A 27,108-nucleotide genomic window follows, 5' to 3' on the forward strand; every position below is an offset into this window, starting at 1 on the left:
ATGTTATGTCTTTGGATGTAGGCATTTGTTTGCTGTGTGTGGTCTGCAGAACATTGTTTTCTATATGTTGTGTGTAGTGTGATGTTGTGTTTCTGCGTTTGATGCCAAAAACTTACCAATTGTGAGCCCACTCCAGGTGTCTGTCCACCCCTTCCTGCTTCTTCTGGGAGCTCCTCTTCATCTTGTGATTCCTGTTTTGAAATAAAAGGCAATGAATAGACATATATTACAGAGATGATGGATTTTGGAAATAAAAACTTACCGTCAAACGCTGACGATGCGAGGGAGGGCTCCCAGAAGAAGATGTGCTGTCCTGTTGATGGCCAGACTCCATGGCTGTGGGTATTGCTGCTGCTGTTGCTGCTGCCAGTGATGCCATTTCTGCTGCTGCTGCATCTCTTGGGCGGCTGTTGAATAAAGAGAAACAAAGGGCCAATGAATATCTTGATATTCCATGGCCCTAGTTTGGAGGAATGGGGGATTTGATAATTACCGTCTCTCATCTGCTGCTGGACTCCCCTCCTCAGCATGTTCCATTTGCTGCTCCATTTGATGTGGTGGTGGTGCTGATGGTGCTGCAGTGGTCTCCTGCCTTCTCCTGCGCCTGGTTGCTGTCTTGGGTGGCATGTTGGGTGTGGCTGAGGGTCCCACTGTCTTGCTTTTATATATGTGTCTTGTGGGCAGAGCTACTGAGCATGCTCAGACCAAAAATACCGGATCCGGCTTTCGCCGGATCCGGCGCATTGCGGCGCTCATAGGCTTTCATTGTGTGAAAAAGCCGGACGCGCCGGATCCGGCTTTTTCGCCGGAGACAAAAAACGTTACAGTAGCCGTTTTTTCCAGATGCCAGATTGAGACACAATGCCGGATCTGGCGAAAACCGGATGAAACGCATGGCCATCCGGCGCGATCCGGCGCAAATGCAAGTCAATGGGGGGGAAACCGGATCCGGCATTGCATTTCGCCGGATCCGGTTTTTGTCAAAAGCGCCGGATCACGCCTGACGGCGAAAACCTGATGTGTGAAAGAGGCCTTAGGGACGCCGAACAGTCCCTGGTATTTGCTTGGGTGCAACTGGCACCACCCCCTTTCTCCCAGTCTAGGGTCTGCAGCATGGCTCCACTCCTGCCTCCACCAGCAGCGACCCTGGGACCCCGCTTCACCTATTTTTCTCCTCAAATTTGGGGTGCGATTTCTAAACCGCTGGGTCTCACAAATTACGGTAAATAAAAAAGAAACTATACATGTTTGGCATCTGCAAACTCGTAATGAGCTGGGGAATCATAATGGAAGGTCAGTTTTAGCATTTAGTGAACCATTGTGGAATTGAATTTTTTTTGTAATTTCAATGCACTTGTTTTTTTCCCATTTTCCAATACAGTATATCGTAAAATTAATGGTGTCTTTCAAAAGTACAACTCGTCCCGCAAAAAACAAACCCTCACATGACCATATTGATGAAAAATAAAAAAAGTTATGGCTTTGAGAAGAAGAGGAGTAAAAAACAAAAACCTAAAAGTTAATCTGCAATTTCTCATTTATCCAACAAGATTTACAAAACCATATTTTTAGGGACGTGACTTTTTAGTTTGAAGTGACTTTGAGGGGTCTGTATGACAGAAAATACACAAAAGTGACACCATTCTAAAAATTGCACCCCTCATAGTTCTTAAAACCACATTCAAGAAGTTTATTAACCCTTCAGGAGCTTCACAGGGATTAAAGCTATGAAGAATGAAAAAATGAAAATTTTACTTTTTCACACAAAAATGTTGTTTTAGCCCAAAATTTAGCATTTTTACTATGGTAACAGGAAAAATGCACCATACAATTTGTTGTGCAATATCTCCTGAGTCGTCGATACCCGATTTGTTGAGGAAAACTACTGTTTGGGTGCTCGGCAGGGCTCAGATGAGAAGGAGCATAATTTGACTTTTGGAATGCAAAATTGGCTGGAAATCGACAGAGAACGCCATGATAAATTTGGAGAGCGCTTAATGTGCCTAAACAGTGGTAACCCCCATTTTGGAAACTATGCCATATACAAAGCCCATAAGGGCTAGAAAAGCAGATTCTTCTCTCAAGTGACCCCATTTTGGAAATTACACCCCTCTGGAAATTTATCTATAGGAGCAGTGATGATTTTTACTCCATGGGTGTTTTCCAGAAAAAAAGCAGCAATGGATGTTGCCGAGTGAAAATTGTAAATCTTCCATTGTAGTGTACATACATTACACCCAGCTTGTGTTTCTGGAGACGAGAAACCTGTAATTTAGGCAGGCTTTCAACCCTATAGAAATGCCAAACATGTGGATGCTATATGTGGTTTAGGTACACTGTGAGCCTCAGGAAGGAGGGAAGAATTTAGATTTGGGAGCACAAAATTTGCTGGATTTCTGTTGGGTGGTGACGAGCCATAGTGCTTTTCCAGAGCCTTTGTCCCCCTATATTTCCATTAATAGAAATAGATGAAAACAGATAACAGATGATGGACGGCTGTGTGTGAACAGTGGTGAAGTTATTAAGGTTAATCCCAGTCACAGGCAGCGCTTCTCACGATGTCATCAGTGTATCATCAGTGTGCACGTGTGCATCACGCATTTTTCCATGCTATATGGAAAAAAAAAAAGGATATTTCTGCGGGTTTTTTTCACATGGACACATGATCCGTGTGAAAAACCTGATATATGCACATCACCATTGAATACAAAAAGTGTGTGACGCGTATGTCCATATTTGCGGCCCTTATAAAATGGACTGCGTATGGATGTAAAGAAATGATGTGTGAAGAAGATCAGAGATTTACACAGAAACTCTGGTGTAAGTGCTCAGCGTAGAGCACAGGGTAAATGTGCATCAAGCCTTACTGCAATCTTTGGGAGGCAGAATTAACAAATCAGCAGCAGGTTAAGAATTGGTTTTATTTATATTTTATGCCATTCGCCATGCGGTATAAGTGACTGGGCAACTTTATTCTCCGGGTCGGTGTGATTACAGCAATACAAGATTTATATCGGGTTTTTATGTTTGGCTGCTGTCACACACTAAAAAATGCTTTTTATAAAAAAACAATTTTTTCCATCGCCATATTTTGAGAGCTATCATTTTTCTCTGTTTGAGCTGACAGTCATATGAGGTCCTGTTTTTTGAAGGAAGTGTTGACGTTTTTATTGGTACTATTTTCAGGCACATAATATTTTTTGATCGATTTCTATTCAGTTTTTTTGGAGGCAGAATGAACAAAACCAGCATTTTAGGATTTGTTTTTTGAGAGTTTTTTTATGAATTTCCGTTAACTGTGTGGTAAAAGTGTTGATAGGTCAGGGCTTGCTGGACTTTGTGCAGTGCAGATGTTTATCTACAGTTGTGTTCAAAAGTTTACATACCCCGGCAGAATTTTTGCTTTCTAGGCCTTTTTTCAGAGAATATGAATAACACCGAACCTATTTCTCCACTCATGGTTAGTGGTTGGGTGAAGCCAATTATTGTCAAACTACTCTGTTTTCTTTTTTAAATCATAATGACAACCCAAAACATACAATTGACCCTGATCAAAAGTTCACATACCCTGGTGATTTTGGCTTGATATCATGCACAGAAGTTGACACAAATGGGTTTGAATGGCTACTAAAGGTAACTGTCACAATCCACTTTTGGATTTGTGGCAGTTCTGGTTCCACTCTGTTTTAAATGTAGCTTTTTTCCTTTCAGGACCAGTGAGGGTTAATGTCAGTTTTCCTCTGCTGGAAATCTGCTGTAACTGCAGTGTTGCTGGTTCAGCTGATGTGGGTGGTGACCACTTCCACCATCCTTTAAATGGTCACCTGATGCATCAGCTGACTGTTGGTGATAGAGTTTCTCTATGGAGACCAGCCTTGCAATGGGAGCTCTCTAGTGTCTGCTGTTTCTGGAGTTTGGAGTCCCGCTTCTGTGTCATTTGCGGTGTGGAGCTTGGCCACGGAGTCTGGAAGCTAAGTGCGGTGTTTTTTCCTTGTCCCTTTCGTGTTTGTCACTGTCCCCTGCGTGGTACTATCTACAGTGGTGAGGCTAGTGGCCCTTGCCGGCCAATGCACTAGCCAGGGCAGTGCTAGGTGACAGCGAGAGATGAGGTTCCTGACGGTGGTTGGTGGAAGGACCCATTTAGGGAGTTAGGGGAATGCAGGGACAGGCTCAGGTGGCGACCATCCCCCATTTCCCTATCAATAGGGTTTTCCTCTCCCCATTTCCATCACATTGTGAGTGTGTTGCGCCATGCGCTGACCGACCTCCCGTTGGATCGTGTCACATCGTGACATTATCACCAACCCGATACAGGAAAGATGTATATCTTTGTACTGTGTTAGCCAAGACCTTGTGGAGGCATCACAACACATTAGGAGACCCCAATCAGAGGACTATAAAACATCCGGACTCCTTATCTATGAACTGGTCCAATATTTATGTTTCTCCCTCTCCCATATTGATAGTTCTGCCTCACGTCACTTGTCTTATCTATTGCATTTTTTCTGTGTTGTATTGTGCATAAATATGTGACTCTTCAGATTTTGTATTAGTCTAGCCTGAAGAAGAGACCTGAGTAGTCGAGAAAGCTTGCAATGTGTTACCATCTTTTCAGTTAGCCATTAAAAGGTATCAACCACTGAGGACTCTCAATTCTGAATATTTTTCTATCACCAACCCATATTTTTTCCTGTGCACTTAGGGCCCAAGCACAGGCTTTTGCCCAGCTGATCCAGACCCTCACTGATGAGGTTAAGGAGCTGCGGTGTCAGTTGGTGCAGCAGCTTCAGCAGTTGTTCGGGTTCTGGGTCACGGCTCATGTGCAGGATCAACCGGAACCCAAGATATCTCTCCCTGACATTTTCTCTGCAGGGAGAGAGATTTTATGTTTAGGAGGCCTGTAAATTATATTTCAGGCTCTGCCCTCATTCTTCAGGGACTGAGGAATAGCGTGTGGGGATTATATTCTCCCTTCTCAAGGGTGATCCAATCCTGGGCCTTCTCCCTGCCGATCGATTCACCATCTTTACGGTCGGTGGACGAGTTTTTTGTGGTATTGGCACTTGTGTATGGGGATCCTGATGGTGTCTCCTTGGCTGAGTCTAGACTCCGTAACATCAAGCAAGGGGGCCGGATGGCTGAGGAGTACTGCTCAGTTCAGGAGGTGGGCCACTGACACACAGTGGAACAACCCTGCTCTTAGGAGTCATTTTTGTCAGGGTCTGTCACCTAGGCTACAGGATACTCTGGTGCAGTACACTACTGGGTCATTGAAAGCCGCCATGGTCCTATCTATCTGGGTGGATAGACTGCCAGGGTAGTGCTAGATGACAGCGAGGGATGATGTTCCTGGCGGTGGTGACCACTGGTGGGTGGTCATTAGGGGAGTGCAGGGACAGGCTCAGGTTAAATAATTAAATAACAATCTTTATTTTTATATAGCGCTAACATATTCCGCAGCGCTTTACAATTTGCACACATTATCATCACTGTCCCCAATGAGGCTCACATTCTAGACTTCCTATCAGTATGTTTTTGGAGTGTGGGAGGAAACCGGAGTACCCGGAGGAAACCCACGCAAACACGGGAAGAACATACAAACTCCTTGCAGATGTTGTCCTTGGTGGGATTTGAACCCAGGACCCCAGCACTGCAAGGCTGCAGTGCTATCCACTGAATCACCGTGCTGCCCCAAGGTTTGAGCTCAGTTGGAGACCATCCCCCATTTCCCTATCAGTAGGGCCTTCCTCTCCCCATTTCCATCCCGTTGTTTATTGTGCCATCTGCTGAGCGACTCCCTGTGGGGTTGCGTCACATTGTGACAGTAACATCCTCACCTGTGTCCTGTTTGCTTGTAATCAGTGTGTGTGCATAAATGCTGAGTGAGTTTCTGGGATCCAGACAGCCTTTTGCATCTTTCATCCAGCCACTGACGTTTCTGGATTGTGAGTCATGGGGAAAGCAAAAGAATTGTTAACGGATCTGCGGGAAAAGATAGTTTAACTGTATAAAACAGGAAAGGGATACAAAAAGATATCCAAGGAATTTTGTCCACAAGTGTCAGGAAAATTGTTTGAGATTCAAAGAAAAACCCACAAATAACATCAGCTGAAATACTGGACACAAAACAGCACAGAGACAAGCCTCAAAACTTCTGGAACAAGGTAATTTGGAATGATGAGACCAAAATTGAACTTTTTTGGCCATAACCATAAACATTACATTTGGAGAGAGGTCAACAAGGCCTATGATGAAAGAAACACCATTCCTACTGTAAAGCACGGAGGTGGATCGCTGATGTTTTGGGGATGCGTGAGCTACAAAGGCACAGGAAACTTGGTCAAAGTTAAAGGAAAGATGAATGCAGCACATTATTAGCAAATACTGGAGGCAAATTTACAATCATCAGCTCAGAAGTTGTGAATGGGACATACTTGGACGTTCCAGCAGGACAACGATCCAAAATACAAGGCCAAGTCAACCTGTAATTAGCTACGGCCAAGTCGACCTGTCATTAGCTACAAAGTGAACATTCTGGAGTGGCCATCTCAGTCTCCTGTCCTCAATATCATTGAGCCACTCTGGGGAGATCTCAAGCGTGCAGTTCATGGTAGACAGCCCAGGAATTTACAGGAACTGAAGGCTTTTTTCCAAGGAGAGTGGGCAGCTTTACCATCTGAGAAAATAAAGAACCTCATCCCCAACTAACCCAAAAGACTTCAAGCTGTCATTGATATTAGAGGGGGCAATACACGGTATTAAAAAATGGGGTATGTAAACTTTTGATCAGGGTCATTTGGAAGTTTTGGGTTGTCATTATGATTTAAAAAGAGAAAACACAGTAGCTTGACAATAAATGGTTTCACCCAACCACTAGCCATGAGTGGAAAAAAAAAGTTTGCTGTTATCATTCATATTTTCTAAAAAACAGGCCAATACAGCAAAAATTCTGATGGAGTATATAAACTTTTGAGCACGACTGTGTAGTGGGCGGTCATGAACCGGTTAGCATTTAAACAAGAAAAAAAATTTCCTCCACTAGACCTCAGTGAAATGTCTTTACCCTTTACCCCAACCATAAAGTATCTCTCTCTCTTCTCTCGACTAAAGAAGGTTAGAAAATCGAAAGACCGAAACAAAAAGGTGTTCTCTCCTTTTGGAAACTGTGGTTTGGCTAAATATGGTAATTCGTTTGGTAAGGATGGGTTATTTCCAAATAAAAAAAGTTACCTTCAATCCATAGGGACCATTGGGAATCTCAGTGATTCCAATATCTTGAACCCCAAAAATGGGGTTTTGCAACCCCATTCGGAATGGAGAGGGGTGCGCATGCTCGACCTCCACTCCATTCATTGTCTGTGAGACTGCTAAGCACAACACTCAGCTATTTCTAGCTGCAACAAACACTGCTAACTAAAACTGCTCATCTATAAATGGCTGCAGCTGATGATAGCGCTCTTGAAGACTTTGTTGGTGCACATAAAAATAAAAACCTCCTTCACAGATAGTCCTTTTATAGCTTCAAGTGTATGGAACTACCAGTCTCAGCACAGCTGCCTTATAGAAAGCTTCTATTTACATAATTGCCTTGTAATGTTTTAATTTCCTGTTCTGTCCAGATGTCACCGTATCCCAGAATTCCAAGTGGAGGAAGTTCACCGACCGCCATATTGGGACACCCAAGTGATGGGTGTCTCAATATGGAAACTGCTGCTGGTACCAACCTATTGTGCGGTACCATCAGCGGAACACCATCGCACCACACACACACACACTCACCCCCCCTTTACTCCATACGCACCACACACACACACACTCACACAATCACATAATAATTCGGCTGATACCGGCAGCAGATGCGCGACGTGTCTACAGGCAGAGGAAGCCGGTCACATTAAAAAGGTTTTCCCACAAACGAAAGTTCATTTTAAAAATTGTCTGTGTCTGACCATGTATGGAGCATACCACATCTCCTGGGCAGGGGAGGAAGCAAAAGACAATACTGACATTACAGCAGGGGATCACAGAGGATACATTTTGTGAGGTAAAATATTTCACTGACTGTTTTCAAACAATATTTTACCTCACAAAATGTATCCACTGCGATCTCCTGCTGTAATGTCAGTATTGTCTTTTGCTTCCTCCCCTGCCCAGGAGCTGTGGTAAGTTCTGTACACGCTCAGGCACAGGGGTGAGAGACAGAGCACAGGGGAGAGACAGCTCAAACGGGACAGCACATGAGGGGAGAACACAGCACAGGAAGGAGAGAGACAGCAGACAAGGGGGATAGCACATGGGGTAGACAGGTCAAAGAAGAGAGCACAGATGGGAGAAGTCAGCACATGGGGAAAGAGAGAGTGGATAGGTGGGTGAGCACATGGGGGGAGAGATTCTCATAGCTGGAAAGCCTGTCCCCATCGTGACATTACCACCCTCCCGATGCGATAGCGTCGGTCCTCCATCTAGTTTATATATATTTGTCTACAGTGGAAAAACAAACCCCAGCAAGCTACTAACTCTTTGAAGTAGCTGTTCTGTAGTAACACTGTTTTCTAGCTTTGGGCTTTAGGATCCACTCCCAAAGGAATGGGAGGCAGAATTCTCCTTCTTCCTGTGAAGCTAGGGTAGGAAGGCATTCCTGGACCATCTGGCTAGTAGTCTGGGGTTCATGTGCAATTACAAGGCTCACAGTCTTTCCACATGGATTAGCAGAAGCATCAGTCAGCTCCTGTGGTGTTCTGGTCTCTGCTCAGCAATGGCTGACCGCCCTCTAGTGATGGGTTGTTTGTGAACTTTCCGGTACAAAGAGCCGGCTCCTTGCTGTGACCGATGGGAGCCGGTACCTAGTAAGAGCCACTGAATTCTCTAAATGGCTCGCACTGGGTGTAATGTTATGTGGACGCAACTGCCCACCTGACCCAAACACCGCCTATTCATTAATTTGATTGGCTATCTGCAAGTGGGTGGGCGGAGTTTTAGTCACATTCCCTTTTTTTAAATATGTGTTCACATATTGTGAACACATATTTAATAGAGATCCATTTAGGATCCAAACAAAAGCGCAGGCTCTTCTTGGTGAGCGGAGCCATGAGAGCCAGATCACCAAAAAGAGCCGGACTTCCCATCACTACTGCCCTCATGTTCACTGGTCTCCACACCTCCTCTCTTCTTCCCCAGTTTGCTCCCCCAATCAGTTTCTTCCTCTGCTACTCCTCCTTCCCTATGATGCAGAGTGGAGCAATGTCTAATGGGCGTTGTAGTCCAGGGTAGTGCAGCAAGAGATTCGCTAAGGTCTGCTGGGAATATCTGTTCAGAGACAGGAGGTGGTACTGAGGAAAAGAAAGAAGGAACAGAGAGCGAGAAAAAAGAAAACAGAGGGAAAGAAAGGAGAGAGAAAGGATGAAAGAATAGAGAGAAATAACAGAGAGAAAGGAAGAACAGAGAGAGAGAAATAACAGAGTGAAAGAAAGAAGCAATGAAAGAACAGAGAGAGAAAGAGGGAAAAAAGAAAGAACAGAGAGAGAGAAAAAGAACGAAGAGAGAGGAAAACAGAAAGAGAGAATGGAAGAACAGAGAGAGAAAGAAAGGGGAAGAAAGAAAGAACAGAGAGAGAAAGAAACAAAGAAAGAACAGAGAGAGAGCGAGAAAGATGGATAAGAAAGAGAAAGAAAACAGGGAGAAAGAAAGAACAGAGAGAGAAAGAAAGAGAACAGAGAGAAAGAAAGAGGGGAAAGAACAGATAGAAAGAATAAAGAACAGAGAGAGAAAGAAAGAGAGGGGAAGAAAGAACACAGAGAGAAATAAATAGGGGAAAGAAAGAACAGAGAAAGAAAGAGAGGGAGGGAGAAAGAAAGAACAGAGAGAGAGAGAAAGAACAGAACAGAGAGACATAGAAAGAGGGAAAGAAAGAACAGAGAGAGAAAAAGAACAGCGAGAAATAAAGAACGAACAGAGAGAGAGAGAACAGAGAGAAAGGAAGAACAGAGAGAGAGAGGAGAAAGAGAACAGAGAGCAAAAGAAAGAACAGAGAGAGAGAGAAAGAGGGGAAAGAAAGAGAGCAGAGAGAGAAAGAGGGGAAAGAAAGAAAGAACAGAGAGAGAGAAATAAAGAGGGGAAAGAAAGAAAGAGCAGAGAGAGAAAGAAAAAGGGGAAAGAAAGAGAGCAGAGAGAGAAAGAAAGAAAAAGGGGAAAGAAAGAGCAGAGAGAGAAAGAAAAAGGAGAAAGAACAGAGAAAGAAAGAGGGGAAAGAAAGAGAACAAAGAAAAAAGAAAAAGAAAGAAAGAAAAAGAAAGAGGGGAAAGAAAGAACAGAGAGAGAAAGAAAGAGAACAAAAGAAAGAAAGAGGGGAAGAAAGAAAAAACAGAAAGAGAACAGAGAGAAAGAAAGAGGGGAAGGAAAGAAGGAAGGTAAAGAAAAAACAGAGAGAAAGAAAGAGGGGAAGAAAGAACACAGAGAAATAAATAGGGGAAAGAAAGAACAGAGAAAGAAAGAAAGAGAAAGAGAGGGAGGGAGAAAGAAAGAACAGAGAGAGAGAGAAAGAGAGAGAACAGAGAGAAAGAAGAAAGAACAGAGAGACATAGAAAGAGGGAAAAAGAACAGAGAGAGAAAAAGAACAGAGAGAAATAAAGAACGAACAGAGAGAGAACAGAGAGAAAGAAAGAACAAAGAAAGAAAGAAAGATTAGAGAGAGAAATAGAGAACAGAGAGAAAGGAAGAACAGAGAGAGAGGAGAAAGAACAGAGAGAGAAAGAGGGGAAAGAAAGAACAGAGAGATAAAGAAATAAAGAACAGTGAGAGAAAGAAAGAGAACAAAAGAAAGAAAGAGGGGAAAGAAAGAAAGAACAGAAAGAGAGAGAAAGAAAGAGGGGAAAGAAAGAAAGAGCAGAGAGAGAGAGAAAGAAAAAGGGGAAAGAACAGAGAAAGAAAGAGGGGAAGAAAGAACAAAGAAAGAAAAAAAGAAAGGGGAAAGAAAGAACAGAGAGATAAAGAAATAAAGAACAGAGAGAGAAAGAAAGAGAACAAAAGAAAGAAAGAGGGGAAAGAAAGAAAGAACAGAGAGAGAAAGAAAGAGGGGAAAGAAAGAAAGAGCAGAGAGAGAGAAAGAAAAAGGGGAAAGAACAGAGAAAGAAAGAGGGGAAAGAAAGAGAACAAAGAAAGAAAAAAAGAAAAAGAAAGAAAGAAAAAGAAAGAGGGGAAAGAAAGAACAGAGAGAAAGAGAACAAAAGAAAGAAAGAGGGGAAAGAAAGAACAGAGAGGGAGAGAGAAAGAAAGAGGGGAAAGAAAGAAACAAAAAACAGAAAGAGAGAACAGAGAGAAAGAAAGAAAGAAAGAGCAGAGAAAGAAAGAGGGGAAAGAAAGAGAAAGAAAGAAAAAGAAAGAGGGGAAAGAAAGAACAGAGAAAGAAAGAAAGAGAAAAAGAGAGGGAGGGAGAAAGAAAGTACAGAGAGAGAGAGAAAGAGAGAACAGAGAGAAAGAAGAAAGAACAGAGAGACATAGAAAGAGGGAAAAAGAACAGAGAGAGAAAAAGAACAGAGAGAAATAAAGAACGAACAGAGAGAAAGAAAGAACAAAGAAAGAAAGATTAGAGAGAGAAATAGAGAACAGAGAGAAAGGAAGAACAGAGAGAGAGGAGAAAGAGAACAGAGCAAAAGAAAGAACAGAGAGAGAAAGAGGGGAAAGAAAGAACAGAGAGAGAGAAAGAAAGAGAACAAAAGAAAGAACAGAGAGAGAGAGAAAGAAAGAACAGAGAGGGAGAGAAAGAAAGAACAGAGAGAGAGAGAGAGAAAGAACAGAGAGAGAGAGAGAAAGAAAGAACAGAGAGAGAGAGAAAGAAAGAAAGAACAGAGAGAGAGAGAAAGAAAGAAAGAACAGAGAGAGAGAGAAAGAAAGAACAGAGAGAGAGAGAAAGAAAGAACAGAGAGAAAGAAAGAACAGAGAGAGAGAAAGAAAGAACAGAGAGAGAGAAAGAAAGAACAGAGAGAGAGAAAGAAAGAACAGAGAGAAAGAAATAAAGAACAGAGAGAGAACAGAGAGAAAGAAAGAAAGAACAGAGAGAGAAAGAACAGAGAGAGAAAGAAAGAACAGAGAGAGAAAGAAAAAAGAAAGACTAGAGAGAAAGAAAGAACAGAGAGAGAGAAAGAAAGATTAGAGAGTGAAAGAAAGAACAGAGAGGGAGAAACAGAGAGAGAAAGAAACGGAGAGAAAGAAAAAAAGAAACAGAAAGAAAGATTCTATAAAGATACTATTGCAGCCTGGCTCCCATTGTAGTGCCTGTGACGGACTCAGCTCCTGCTGAGCCCTTCTTTTGAGTGGACCCTCTGGGTCGTGGCACCCACCCACCTAGGGCGAGCTTACCTTGTGAGAAACCACCCCCTATACAGGGAGCGTCAGGGGCAAGACCAAGGGGGTGAGCCACCGCGACTGCTGGGACCAGACGGCCGGCTCAGGGGAACACTATGTGCAAGTGTCTGAAGACAAGGACGAGCAGGAAGCAAGACAAGACAAGACGTAGGTGCAAGGTATCTTCATTAGGATAACTCAGGATCACATACAGTGTAAAAACGTGAGAAAGCAAACACGGAAAGGTGCGTGCGTGGGCACGCCAAGGTCCATAGCATGGTACGTGCCAGGTGGCACGCCTAGGTACAGGTAACGGCATCGGACTCCGGACTGCTGGCAACGATCGACATCATCAAGGCATCAGGCTGCGGACATCAGCTCCGGACGTCAGGCTGCAGTCATCTAGCTCATGATCTCTGGCAGCGATCGGCAGGTTCTGGGCATCCGGCAGGCAAACCACGTTTCAGGCAAGGAGGCACGACAGATATCCAGGCATGGTGTGTGTTAGGGAACACGCCGAGGTCCAAGGCTAGGTGCGTGTGTAGGGGACACGCCAGGGTTCAAGGCTAGGTGCGTGTGTAGGGGACACGCCAGGGTTCAAGACTAGGTGCGTGTGTAGGGGACACGCCAGGGTTCACAAAACAAGACAGGGTGCGTGTGTGGAGACACGCCAAGGCACGAGACAGAGTGCGTGTGTAGAGACACGCCAAGGCACGAGGTACAAGACAGAGTCCTGAGCGTGCAAAGGGGCACGCCAGGGTCCAGGCGAGGCAGAGGCCTGCGTGTGCAGAGAGGCACGTCAGGGTCAGGGTTCCTGGACAGGGTTAGGGCCTGTGCATGCAAGAGGGCACGACAGGGGACATGGCAAAGCCTGCGCTTACTTTTACAGAAGCGCGGGGAGGTATGCCATGGGCAGGCGAGGGCCTGCGCATGCTTTAGAGAGCACGCAGAGCACAGTGCGGAAACAGCGTGAAGTGCAAGGGAGCACAGAGGGCACGGCTGTGGCACTGGCTGGCTGATCGGGCTGCGGCACTGACAGACGGGCAAGACTCCAGCAAACCCGACTGAGGCATGGCAGGCGACACAGCTGTCACTGACCGACGAGCACGGCTGAGGCACAAGCAGGCGGGCACGGCTAGGGCGGGCTCGGCTGAGGCACAAACAGGAGTCTAGGAAGGCCAGGCGTATGCAAAGGGCACACGAAGAAACAGAGCAAGGGAAGACAAGATGAGAAACAAGACAGAGCTTAGACAGAGTACAGAACCAGGAACGGAAACATAGGCAGAAACACGGAATCAGGTCAGAGCAAGAACAGAGCTAGCAGCGGAGCGTAGGCCGAAGCCCAGAGCCGGGCCAAGGGAGAACCTTGGGACTAGCCTGGAAACGTGCAAGAGAGCACAATAGGAAAGAGTCTAGCAGCGGAGCGTAGGCGAAGCTCAGAGCCGGGCCAAGGCAGAGCCTTGGGACTAGACATGGAAAGGAGAACAAAAGGAAAGAGAGGAGGGATGGTGCGTGTGCCAGGGAGCACAACAGAGCACCATAGGAGAGAGCGAGGCAGAGCAAGCAAAGACTGAGACCATTGGGAGGAACAAGGCAGAGCAAGGCAAGGTAAGGAACAAGGCATAGCGAAAACAGGCAAAGCAGAGAATAACAGAAGGACTACAAGTCCAAGCAGGACAAAGACGAACATGGCACAACGGACAAACATAAGACAAGACACGGGACAAGAGATGGAGTACGGAGCATGTGCAGAGATGCACGACAGAGCAGAGTGCAAGGGCACAGAATAGAGGGCGCGCCCCACAGACCAAGCAGCCATGCAGGGACACCACACAATACTCAGGCCCTGAGCATAGGAAGGGGCGGCCTGATATAGGGCATAGCACCTCCTCTTCCAGGTCAGGACCAGGGGAGCACTTCCGGGTTCAGATCCACAGGATAACAGAGCATAGTCACATGATCAGAGTTCCAGACATGACGAGATGACTGCAGAATCAGTGCTGAAACCTAGATAGGTCACATGATCAGAGTTCCAGACATCACTAGATGATTGCAGAACCAGACAGTGTAGGATCCTAGGAAAGGTCACATGATCAGAGTTTCAGACATGACGAGATGATCACAGAACCAGACAGTGCAGGATCTTAGGAAACGTCACATGATCAAGGTTTCAGACATGACGAGATGATTGCAGAACCAGACAGTGCAGGATCCTAGGAAAGACACCTGATCAGGGATTCTAGACATGACAAGAAGATCACAGAAGGAAAAGCAGAAACGCAGGCATCTTGCAGCTCAGCAGACATGAGGTGAGTGTGCACACTGCTCTAGGGAACAAGCAGCATAGCAGACATGAGATGCGTGTGCACACCGCTCCAGGGTCATGAGGCACAACAGACATGGCGGAATTAACAGACATGGGGAGCATGACAGTGCCCACCTGAGCCTCCCGGTGCAGGACATATCATGATCCGCTCACATCGCCGACATCCCCGATTCCAAGGCGATCCCGCTGTCCACGCTGTCGGAGGAGGACACGGTGATGGATCTGAAGCATTCCCTGAAGTGCCTCCATGGTTCCGTCACAATCTCCCGAAATTACCTCATTTCGTCACATCTGGTGGAACATTACGTGCGAGTTTTAAAGTGCTCCTCGGGGCTCTGCCATGTACTTCTGTGTCTGCGAGAATAGTAAGCTCCCGGCCAGGACAGTGGGGCAGACTCTCAAAATCGGGACTGTCCCGACGTTGGGAGGTATGAATGCTCCGCACCATACACTTTGTACACGCACGGCTCCGCACACCTCATTGTTGTGAATTCTCTTTCTGGGCTCCCTCTGGTGGTTACTGAAGGTAGTGGAGCTGGTCAGATTGACAGAGGTGTTGCAAGTTCTCTTTCTGGGCTCCCTCTGGTGGTTACTGGAGGTAGTGGAGCTGGTCAGATTGACAGAGGCTTGCCACCTGATAATGATAATGACGATTGGAGATCTGGGATTTCTGACTGGTGTATTTAAGACAGCTGACTTCCTTCAATCCCTGCTGGTGATTTTCTTCCTGTGCCTTCTGAGGTCTGATGTCTCTTGCTCTGTTCCTGCATGGTTCAGCTAAGTGGTTCATTTGCTAATCTTTTTGCATTTGATCTGGTTTTGTCTATCTCTGCTTTGTGCGGGTCAGCTTGCTCCTGCTGGGGCTGTGCTGGATCACCGCCCATATGTTACTGCTTATGTCAGTTTGTTCTGTCCCCTGTTATATTGGTCTCTTTTTGCTTTACTTTCAGTATATACCGGAGTGCTGATATAGTGGGGGCGAAGTCATGTGACTTCAGTGTTTTTTGTGCATCAGATGTGTTGGATTTTTCAGGGTTTTTGCGTGATTGCAGACAGTGTCTTTCCTTTCCTGTCCTGTCTAGTCAGTTTGGGCCCCATCGTCTATTTTCCTGCCTGCATCTTGTCTCACTGACAATATATGTTTGGGGTCTGCTCCGGGGCAGTTTAGATTTCACCTTCTTGCTTTAGGCTGAGTTAGTTCTCCGGCTGTGCCGAGGCGTCTAGGGCTTTGTAGGTACACTCCACAGCTACTGCTAGTTGTGTGGATAGGATCAGGGGTCTGCAATCCGCTTAGTTACCAACCTCTCTTGTTGCTTAGCCTGGTCCTGTTATCCTCCTCAGTGACCCATTCATAACACCTCATACACACACGGTTCCGCTTTCTATGCCTTGTACACACATGGCTCTGCAGCGTACACCACGCATACACACGGCTCCACTCAGTACACACATGACTCCACTCCCTAAACCTGGTACACACAGCTCTGCTCCTCTCCATGCACTCATGGCTCAGCTCCATACACTTCGTACACACAGGGCTCTGTTTGTACACCCCGTACACACGCTGCTCCGCTCCGTACACACACACGGCTCCGTACACTTCTATACACGGCTTCATTCCGTACACCTCGTACACACACGGCTCTGCTCTGTACACCTTGTACACAGACGCTCCGCTCCATACACCCCGTACACACGGCTCCGCTCCGTACTCCTTGCGCACACACGGCTCCGCTCCATACTCCTAAAGAAGGCTACTACTTGGATATAACACAATTTTATTATACAATGATTATAAAACACCAAATTAATGGAATGGCAGATATATTACCCTGTTTTGTTAATTAATTTCATGTGAATCATACAGTCAATATGAATTATAATACATAGAGAAATAAGTATCCATACTATACATTACCAAGTAGTATTGCAACATCACTTCTCCACTGGAGGGACCACAGTGTCAAATGAGAAGGAAATGCTCTGGTCTTGTCATCACAGAAACCGTGCACCCACGATAGCTTCTGGAAATGTCCCCTCTGTAAATATCCCTTCTGTAAATGTCCCTTCCTTCACTGACACAGGGTCCACCTTTTTATACACAACACTCCCACATTACAACTGTGCCGTATGTTTAGTCTGCATCAGAATCTTGAATCTGCATAGTACGTTGTTGTCTTGACAACAGCACAAGACTTCAAGGTCTGTTTGTTATAGACTACTACAATCTTAGTGTGTTTGCACCAACCAGAGATTTGTTTGTCATTAGCATGTCTCTTAACAATAGCACAATGCATCAGGGTTGTTTTGCTACTGATTATAACCCAGGATCTGTTTGCCTCTGGTCAACTTGTCAAAGTTGTCTATCACTGTTCAAAGGTCAACATATGTTGCTTGTTACAAAGTTAACTCTTCATGCTCATAGCATAATGCTCTAAGATGGTAACATATGGGCAGCATGACTTCCATAATCACCTATTCTGAAAACTGGATACCTATCGTAACTCAGACAAACTCAGACATGTCAAGATATGTATCACAATCGGTCCTCGATTATTGATGTCATGCATGACCCAATATTGCTACATGAGACCATAAAACATTTTGGTCTCTCTTGTTAATCGAGAATCATACTATTATTGAGCACAAGACTTCCTTGTTCAAGCAGCATAAATATTCATTATCTATACAGTTGTTATTCCTATTGTCCTAGCTTATATGTAAGAATATACCACACAACTCTTATATTAGAATACCACACAGAATTAGTTGGAAAGCTCCTTGTAGAATTCCCATCAACCACCCCCCAAGTGAAATATTCAGTATCTATCACTGTTTGTCAACAGGGGTCACTTGTGTGCAAATCAGGATAATGAATCTTTGAAACACAGAGCATCAAAGACCACAGAACAATTCCTTGTCTTACGGTATTGACACAGAGCAAACGCTTTGTGTCTCAGTATCAAAGTCCAGCATTAATGATATTACACCCTAGTATATAGCAATATAGTGTTTGGATTCAAACAACCATATTTCATATTTGCAATACTTTCTACCCTTGGTCTAATGACCACACTATATCAAAGCATATAAACAATATATTACAATATGTAGGCTATAAGATATCCATATTTTTATTCGCACCATAGCTCCATACTCCTTGCACACATACGGCTCCGCTCCCTACTCCTTGCACACACATGGCTCCGCTCTGTACACCTCGTACACACACGGTTCCGCTCCGTACACATACGGCTTTGCTCCATACACCTAGTCCACATGGCTCTGCTCCGTACACCTCGTACACACATGGCTCCACTCCGTACACCCTGTACACACACACGGATCCGTACACTTCATACACACAGGGCTCCTTGCCGTACACCCCAGCTCTGTTCCATACTCCCCGTACACACACGGCTCTGCTACACCCACCCTGTAAACCCCTCCTATCCCCACATATAAACTTCCCCTCATCCAGCACCATGACAACCAGCACAGCAGAGTCTTGCATACACTGAGGCCCCTGATTATGTGACTCCTGACTCCTCCCCTCCTGTGACCTCATCACACCCCATACCCACGTGGCTCCGCCTCATACACACACGGCTCCGCCTCATACACACACGGCTCCGCCTCATACACACACGCCTCCGCCTCATACACACACGCCTCCGCTCCGTACACACACGGCTCCGCCTCATACACACACGCCTCCGCCTCATACACACACGGCTCCGCTCCGTACACCTCGTACACACACACGGCTCCGTACACTTCATACACACAGGGCTCCTTTCCGTACACCCCATACACACACAGCTCCGTACACCTCGTACACACACGGCTCCACTCTGTACACCCCGTACCCACGTGGCTCCGCTTCGGACACACATGGCTTCGCTACGTACACCTCATACACACACGGCTCCGCTTCGTACACCTCCTACACACACGGCTCTGCTCCGTACACACATGGCTCCGCTCCGTACACCTCGTACACACAAGGCTCCGCTCCGTACACCCCATACACACACACACGGCTCTGCTACACCCACCCTGTAAACCCCTCCTATCCCCACACAAACTTCCCCTCATCCAGCACCATAACAACCTGCACAGCAGAGTCTTGCATACACTGAGGCCCCTGATTATGTGACTCCTGACTCCTCCCCTCCTGTGACCTCATCACAGGTTCCTATGCGCACAGAGCAGTACAGCGACGTCATTGCTGGGATTTATTAGCAGTGAGGGGCTGTGGTGGATCTCTCTGGGAGGGAGAGGAATGGATGGGGTCGATGCATGGAGGGGCGTGGCGGCTTATCAACAGTGCAGTGTGGAAAAAGGAAGCTCCCACCTGGGACAGCGGGGCAGGCTATGAAAATCGAGACTGTCCCGCTGGATCCGGGATGGTTGGGAAGCTTGCCAAAGCACCGATCTTGGAATTAGTGTGAGTCCCAGCATTCATGCTACAAGCGATAAGGGTATAAACTTATTTCTGGTAATAACTCTTTAAAGCAGTGATCCCCAACTCCAGTCCTCAAGAGCCACCAACACATGACGTTGGTATTGTCAAGTATTTACCTCGTGGGGATAACAAGCATCTTGACTTACCCCCAAATAACCCCACCGTGACCATAAAATTACCACCCCCACCTCGGCACCAACTAATACACAGACACCGGTATTTCTTTTGGAATTTTATGGCCACAGCAGCCTTTTATTATAACAACAAACAAACAATAAACACTGTATCATAATAACATGAGTACAATGAATTTAACCCTGGAAGGAGAAGTCCTTGAAGCCACAAGATCATGGTGAAATAGTCCAAAATATTGTGAACAACCCCCGACCATTTGCTCCCAGCCGTTACCCCACAGGCTCGGGAGCACCAGCACACCAATAGATGTTGTCCACAAACTCCTTGGAGATCCGCCCTCTTCCGACGGAAAACTCCCCATCCACCTTTCACCAGATCATGACCAGCATACCTTTAAACGAAGGAGACCCTACCCACAGAGTCTTCAAAACCAATTTCCACCGACTTCAAGGACTCCCCCCTCCCCCCAAAACTGCCATGACCCAAAATAGAATCACGCACCACTGTCCCAAAAGAAAAAAGGGAGGGAGGGTGGGACTGTTCTGGAGCTGAGAGAAACAGGAACAGAGGGCGGGCACCCCCCAGTCACCGTCTTAAATACCCCCTAGCTCCCCCTCCCCTTTAACCCTTCCCTCACTAAACTTCCAACCCCCCGTCATGATGGCCTCCACCCACGCCTCCTCCAGGGGGTCAGGAGGCTCACTCCGGCCATTTCTTGATGTTGGTATTGTCAAGTATTTACCTCGTGGGGATAACAAGCATCTTGACTTACCCCCAAAAAACCCCACCGTGACCATAAAATCACCACCCCCACCTCGGCACCAACTAATACACAGACACCGGTATTTCTTTTGGAATTTTATGGCCACAGCAGCCTTTTATTATAACAACAAACAAACAATAAACACTGTATCATAATAACATGAGTACAATGAATTTAACCCTGGAAGGAGAAGTCCTTGAAGCCACAAGATCATGGTGAAATAGTCCAAAATATTGTGAACAACCCCCGACCATTTGCTCCCAGCCGTTACCCCACAGGCTCGGGAGCACCAGCACACCAATAGATGTTGTCCACAAACTCCTTGGAGATCTGCCCTCTTCCGATGGAAAACTCCCCATCCACCTTTCACCAGATCACGACCAGCATACCTTTAAACGAAGGAGACCCTACCCACAGAGTCTCCAAAACCAATTTCCACCGACTTCAAGGACTCCTCCCTCCCCACAAAACCGCCACAACGAGGGGCCTTTGAACGCCTCAATGACCCGAGTCCCCCACAACCCGCCAAGCGACAGCCTTCTCTATACCCTCCTGAAGGGCAAGAGCCCAAATATCAGAACCCACTGCATTCAACTGAATCCCGTCCGCCAACCAGTAATCGCCCTCACCCTTTTCCAAATCGAAATGTCGCACGGCAACTCCCCCATTTTTAACTATGAAAGCAGACACCGCTCTGTTGACCTTGATCCTGGCCCGGTTGACCTTTTCCAACGATCTCATGGACCGCCAACGCCTACGTGGCACAATCTCCGACCACACAATCGTGATCTCCCGATAGGTTACCCACAACCGCAAGCAATCTTGCTTAATGTCCTTGATCAATTCCCGAAAGGGATGGACCGCCAGATCGTTACCCCCAGCATGAATAACGAGAACATCTGGTGCCCGGTCCAACCGGACACACTCGTGAATTTCCGGCAACACCCGACGCCACACCAGGCCCCTAAAACCGATCCACCGCACCACCGCCGCCGTTTTGGAAATTCCCAACTGTCTGCCGTCGTTCCTGACATCGGCTCTCACCGCTCCCCAGTAAACAAAGGAGTGACCAAATATCCAGACCAGCAGCGGTTCCGTACCTGAAACACAAAACGACACTCACAGAAAAACATATCGCAAAAATTAACGATCCACCCCCGTAATATTAATCGACTCCATGAACCCCGCCAACCAGGCCCACCTCCTGCACACCTGAAGGCCGAACATAACTACGATAACGATTAGACCTCCACCCGCCGATGCGCTGTATGAAAGAGGGACCCAAACCACGCTCAGCTGCCTCAGTCGCCGCCCCAATCCTAAAGGAATGAGAGGCAAACCGAGAATCATCCAACCCCAAACACCGAATTGACTTCTTAAACACTGCGCCAAACTGATGCAGAGACAGACTTCCACCGTCTGCGTGACACAACAAAGATCCGCCCAGACTGGGACGAAGGTCCCAAAAATTACGCAAACACTGAACCGGGCACATTCCGGAACCAGCCACAACACCCAACACAACTCGACGGCCCTTTCCAGACTGGTCCATCTTTGACCTACGCAGCCAAAACTCGACACCCTGAGAAGTCAAAACCACATCCCTGGCTAACAACCCACCCATAGACTCTTTATTGTGAGACACGAGTTCCCCAATCCGCAGTGCCCCAAAAAATGCAAAGGAAAAAGCCAGACGAAACAACGCAACCTCATAACCATCTGCGCATACTGATCCCAGAACCAGTCCCAATTGCTCAAGCATATTAAACGACACGGGCCGCCTTAAATCACCCCCCCTCGGAAACGGTGAAAACCTTTCACCGCCTGTCTCACCAAAAACGTTTTCGTCAAATCCCTGTACCCGCGCAACCGAAAACCGAAAGACAATCCGGCCAAAAAACGTGTCACCTTCGCACGAGACCAACCTTCGCTTGCGCCCTGCCCCAACCATGACAACAACAGACCCTCCTGCTCAAGCCTGACCCCACTGGCGGGGCCAGCCGTAAGGACCTCTTCCCACATGCGCCACACATTCCGGTAGGCCTCCCAGGTTTTTGGTGCCAATGACGATACAATCAGTGACTCCGCGGCTCGTAAGCCACCCTCCACAACTCCTCCGGACAAATCAGACCCTCGAACTCTGCCTCCGGAGCCAAGGAGCGAAAACGATCCCACTGCAAGCGAGAAAGAGTCAGCTATCTCGTTCTTCACTCCAGGCACATGCGTCGCAGTCACATGCGCATTCAAAGACAAACATGATAGCACCAACTTCTGCAAAACCCTGACCACTGGAGGGGATGATGCAGTAAGACCATTAATCGTGCTCACAACCCCCATGTTGTCACAATTAAAACGAACGCGCCGATTCCGAAAATCCTGACCCCACAAATGTACTGCCACCAGAATCGGAAAAATCTCCAACAACGTGATGTTACGCACCAACCCCGCCGAAACCCAAGCAGCGGGCCATTGAGCGGCGCACCATTGCCCTCCAAATAGGCACCAAAACTGAATCCACCCGCCGCGTCCGTAAACAAATCCAAAGCATCGTTACAAACCACATCAGCCATTACCAACGAACGACCGTTGTACTCCTCCAAAAAGGACTCCCAGACCGCCAAATCAGCCCTGAGCTCCGCCGACAATCTCACAAAATGATGAGGAGCCCGAACCCCCGAAGTAGCGCTAGCCAGCCTACGTGAAAAAACTCGACCCATCAGCATCACCCGACAAGCGAAGTTAAGCTTTCCCAACAGCGACTGAAGATCCCGCAACCGACGTGCATGAACCACCTCAGACCTCAAATCTTCTAGCTTGTCCTCCGGCAACCTAAATTCCCATTCAACAGTATCAATGACGATCCCCAGAAAACGCAAACACGTACTGGGACCCTCAGTTTTTTCGGGTGCCAACGGGACCCCGAACCGATCCGCCACCCACTCAATTGCTTTCAAAATCCTGAGACAACGTGAAGAATCCGCCGGGCCAATGCACAAGAAATCGTCCAAATAATGAACCACCGAATCACAACCAGAAACGTCGCACACAACCCACTCAAGAAAAGAACTAAAAGCCTCGAAATACGCACAAGACAATGAACAACCCATAGGCAAATACCTATCTACAAAAAACCTGCCTTCCCAAAAACAGCCCAGCAACCTCACGCTTTCTGGGTGGACCGGAAGTAAACGAAAAGCGGATTCAACATCAGTCTTAGCCATAAGGGCACCGCGACCACATTTCCGGACCCAACTTGGCGCTTCGTCAAATGAAGAGTATACCACCGAACAAATCTCTGGATCAATACCGTCGTTAACCGACCTCCCACGTGGGTAAGACAAATGCTGAATGAGCCGAAATTTATTGGGCTCCTTCTTCGGAACCACCCCCAACGGGGAAACAACCAAATTCTGAAAAGGAGGGGACACGAAAGGGCCCGCAATGCGACCCAACGAAACTTCTTTTTGGATCTTCTCCGAAACAACTGAAGAATGCTCCAAAGCAGAGCGCAAATTTTTTAAAACAAACAGGATTTCAAACGGAGGACCCGGAATGCGAAAACCCTCCTTAAAACCTGAATACAACAGCCCCGCTCTTACCCTATCAGGGTATCTATTTAGATAGGGGACCATCCTTTCCTGATTCACTGGAGTCTCCCCCTTGCGAATTACCCCCACCCGATTTGGACTTCCCTTTCTTGAAACACTTTGATGCCCCGTGTGAGGCACCATTGCAGTTTGAGCAGAGGTGTTTAAATTTACAGTTGGCCCCGAACTTACACTGGCCGTCATTAAACTGCCAGCACACCCCCGCCTTGTGCGTTCCCGACTGCCCTTGACCCCCGCCACTCGTAGAGCCGGAAGTGCCGCTATTCTGGCTGGTGCTTCCAGCCCCCCCATGAAAGGAACTCCCTGACTTATTTTGCGCTATCACACGCATCCACAAACCAATGTCTTTTTGGTCCCAGCGGATAGCCGGATGCACAGCTTTCCTCTGACGAAATTGCTCATCATACCGCAGCCACGCCTGACCGCCATATACTCTATAAGCCTCCCCAATAACATCCAAATAACAAAATAACGCGGAGCAATTATCGGGGGCCTGTTCCCCAATAACACTCGCCAAAATGGCAAAAGCCTGCTGCCAATTTACAAATGTCTGAGGAATCAAGCGCCACCTCCGCTTTTCCTCCTCTTCCTTTTTGCTATCCTCCTTCTTACTTTTATCCAAATTAAACTTCTCAAGAGGCAATAGCGAAAATATTTCCACATATTCATCCTTCCAAATCCGCTCTTTCACCTCCTTTTTTAAATGAGCCCCCAACGAACCTTCGAAACACACATACACCTCGCCATGCGCCCGATCATCCAGATGCACACGACACTCCTTTTCTCTGTCGGTTTGCACCGACACTGACACCGGCCCGCCAACACAAGGGCCCGACGCAGCCGCGCCCTGACCCGCCACCCTGTGGCCCAACCCACGCTGCTACCGGTGACGACCCCACAAAACCCTGCTCCAAACGTAAAAGCAAGCAACGCACAGCCGCCAACATATCACCTACTCCCCCGGCCGACCCTGAACTGCTCAACCCAGCCTCAAACCCACCGCCCCTGGATTCAGCTAATGGGCCCCCCACCACCACTGACGAAGACAATAGCGGGTGACAAACAGGGGACTTAGACACATACTCACCGGGCTGCGAGGGGGCTGTGTGCCCTCCAGCCGGAAATCCTGGATCCCCTGATGCCTCGTGGACCTCGCGCCTCCCGGCGCCGAACTCACCGCCTCGTTGATGCGGCCCGAACACCCCCGCAGCCTGAGCCGGGGTGGGAGGCCTGAACCCCCTGGCGGAACCGGGCAGCGGTACCCCCACATACGAAGGCTCCTGGCCCCCCCAGCGAGAGTCATTTCAGCCAAGCCATCACGCAGCACCTGGTCGCCTAGGGCCCCCCACGGCAACTGGGAGCCCGACAGTGTCCTCCGCTCAAATCTTCTAGCAGCCGGTCCCGACTCAGCCTGGCTGCACTCCGGTCCCGCTGCAGCCACAGGCCTGTGACACATCCTCGGGCAGTCAGAAGCAAGCGCCTCTGCGGGGCCACCGCAGCAGCGCCCCCCCGCTCCAACCAGTGCCCCCGAACCACTGGGGGACTCGACGGGACCCAGCCCTGCCGCCTGGCAGGCCGCCACTCTGCCGGCGGACGAAACGCTAGCTGGGGCAGGCCGCGCGGCACGTCAACAACTGCCGCGGCCCCCCGAAGGAGCTGGTGCAGCCGGATGTCGGGCGCGCGCCGGCCCCGCCCCCTTCCTGCCCCGGGGCGAAGGTCCGGACGCCGCCGCAGGGCCTTGCCGCGTGTGAGGATTCCTCCCTGGCCGCTCCCCCCTGGATGGGGAAGGCAGCGTCGCGCGGCCTGGAGGGTCCCGGGAGGGGCTCCGACGGCGACGCGAGGCCCGGGGAGCGGTGTCGGGGGATAACTGCTCTGGAGGCCGCGCCCGCCTGGACCTCCGTTCCCTCACCTCGGCCTGCGCCGGCGCTCCTTGAAGCAGGCCAGCCACTTGCACCTCCAACCATCCAGGAGGCTGCCCCGCCGCTGCCGCCCGCAGTCTGTCCAGGGCCTGATCCACTCCAGACATCCCGGTAAGCTTGTGGGACTGTTCTGGAGGTGGGAGAAACAGGAACAGAGGGCGGGCACCCCCCAGTCACTGTCTTAAATACCCCCTAGCTCCCCCTCCCCTTTAACCCTTCCCTCACTAAACTTCCAACCCCCTGTCATGATGGCCTCCGCCCACGCCTCCTCCAGGGGGTCAGGAGGCTCACTCCGGCCATTTCTTCATGTTTTCAGGATTTTCTTAGTATTGCCTTGATAATTCTATTGCCTGTGCAATACTAAGGAAATCCTGTGTAACACCCCTTTAAGCCGCCTCTGTGGGCAGGGTGTTTGGTGGTTCTCAACTCAATATAGCTCAGTGCCACCACCTGAATCTTGCTGGGAGTTGTAGGGATGCAGGGAGGATCTTCCTCTTCTTCCTCTTCTGCCAGGGGTCGACTTGGGAAATCCCTGTACACACTTCATATACGTATAACTCACAAGGAGATGAGGTTGAAAACTTAAACAGGTTTATTGTGGAGGTAGCTAAATGACAAATATGGTAAGGGGGATGGCAAGTAATAATAAAACAAATAGTGTCAACAATTTACACATAGAGAATCAGTTAAGGATTTGCAGTTAACTTGAAAGCTAGAGATGACACTTTCTCTTTAAATAGCAACAAACACTGCTAACTAAAACTGCTCATCTATAAATGGCTGCAGCCTAAGAAAACAACACAGTTCACTGTTGGGGCCCAGTTGCCCCAGATGATAGCGCTCTTGAAGACTTTGTTGGTGCACATAAAAATAAAAACCTCCTTCACAGATAGTCCTATTATAGCTTCAAGTATATGGAACTACCAGTCTCAGCACGGCTGCCTTATAGAAAGCTTCTATTTACGTAATTGCCTTGTAATGTTTTAATTTCCTGTTCTGTCCAGATGTCACCGTATCCCAGAATTCCAAGTGGAGGAAGTTCACCGACCGCCATATTGGAACACCCAAGTGATGGGTGTCTCAATATGGAAACTGCTGCTGGTACCAACCTATTGTGCGGTACCACCAGCGGAATACCATCGCACCACACACACACACTCACACAATCACATAATAATTCGGCTGATCCCGGCAGCAGATGCGCGACGTGTCTACAAGCAGAGGAAGCCGGTCACATTAAAAGGGTTTTCCCACAAACGAAAGTTCATTTTAAAAATTGTCTGTGTCTGACCATGTACGGAGCATACCACATCTCCTGGGCAGGGGAGGAAGCAAAAGACAATACTGACATTACAGCAGGGGATCACAGAGGATTCATTTTGTGAGGTAAAATATTTCACTGACTGTTTTCAAACAATATTTTACCTCACAGAATGTATCCTCTGTGATCCCCTGCTGTAATGTCAGTATTGTCTTTTGCTTCCTCCCCTGCCCAGGAGCTGTGGTAAGTTCTGTACATGGCCAGACACAGGGGTGATAGAGACAGAGCA

General features: G+C 47.8%; 1 protein-coding gene across 1 annotated transcript in view; it reads right to left on the reverse strand.

Annotated features, from left to right (window-relative positions):
* Positions 1-4,670: 4,670 nt before the first annotated feature.
* The window catches only part of LOC141096646 (uncharacterized), a 112,820-nt gene continuing 90,382 nt past the window's right edge, over positions 4,671-27,108 (reverse strand). The window contains exon 4 of the mRNA XM_073583365.1: positions 4,671-4,866. Coding sequence (XP_073439466.1) covers positions 4,671-4,866 — 196 coding nt within the window. The remainder of the gene's footprint in view (positions 4,867-27,108) is intronic.

The sequence above is a fragment of the Dendrobates tinctorius genome, unplaced genomic scaffold (genome assembly GCF_039654945.1).
Source record: "Dendrobates tinctorius isolate UK_male_01 unplaced genomic scaffold, ASM3965494v1 ptg000075l, whole genome shotgun sequence".
Lineage (NCBI taxonomy): Eukaryota > Metazoa > Chordata > Amphibia > Anura > Dendrobatidae > Dendrobates > Dendrobates tinctorius.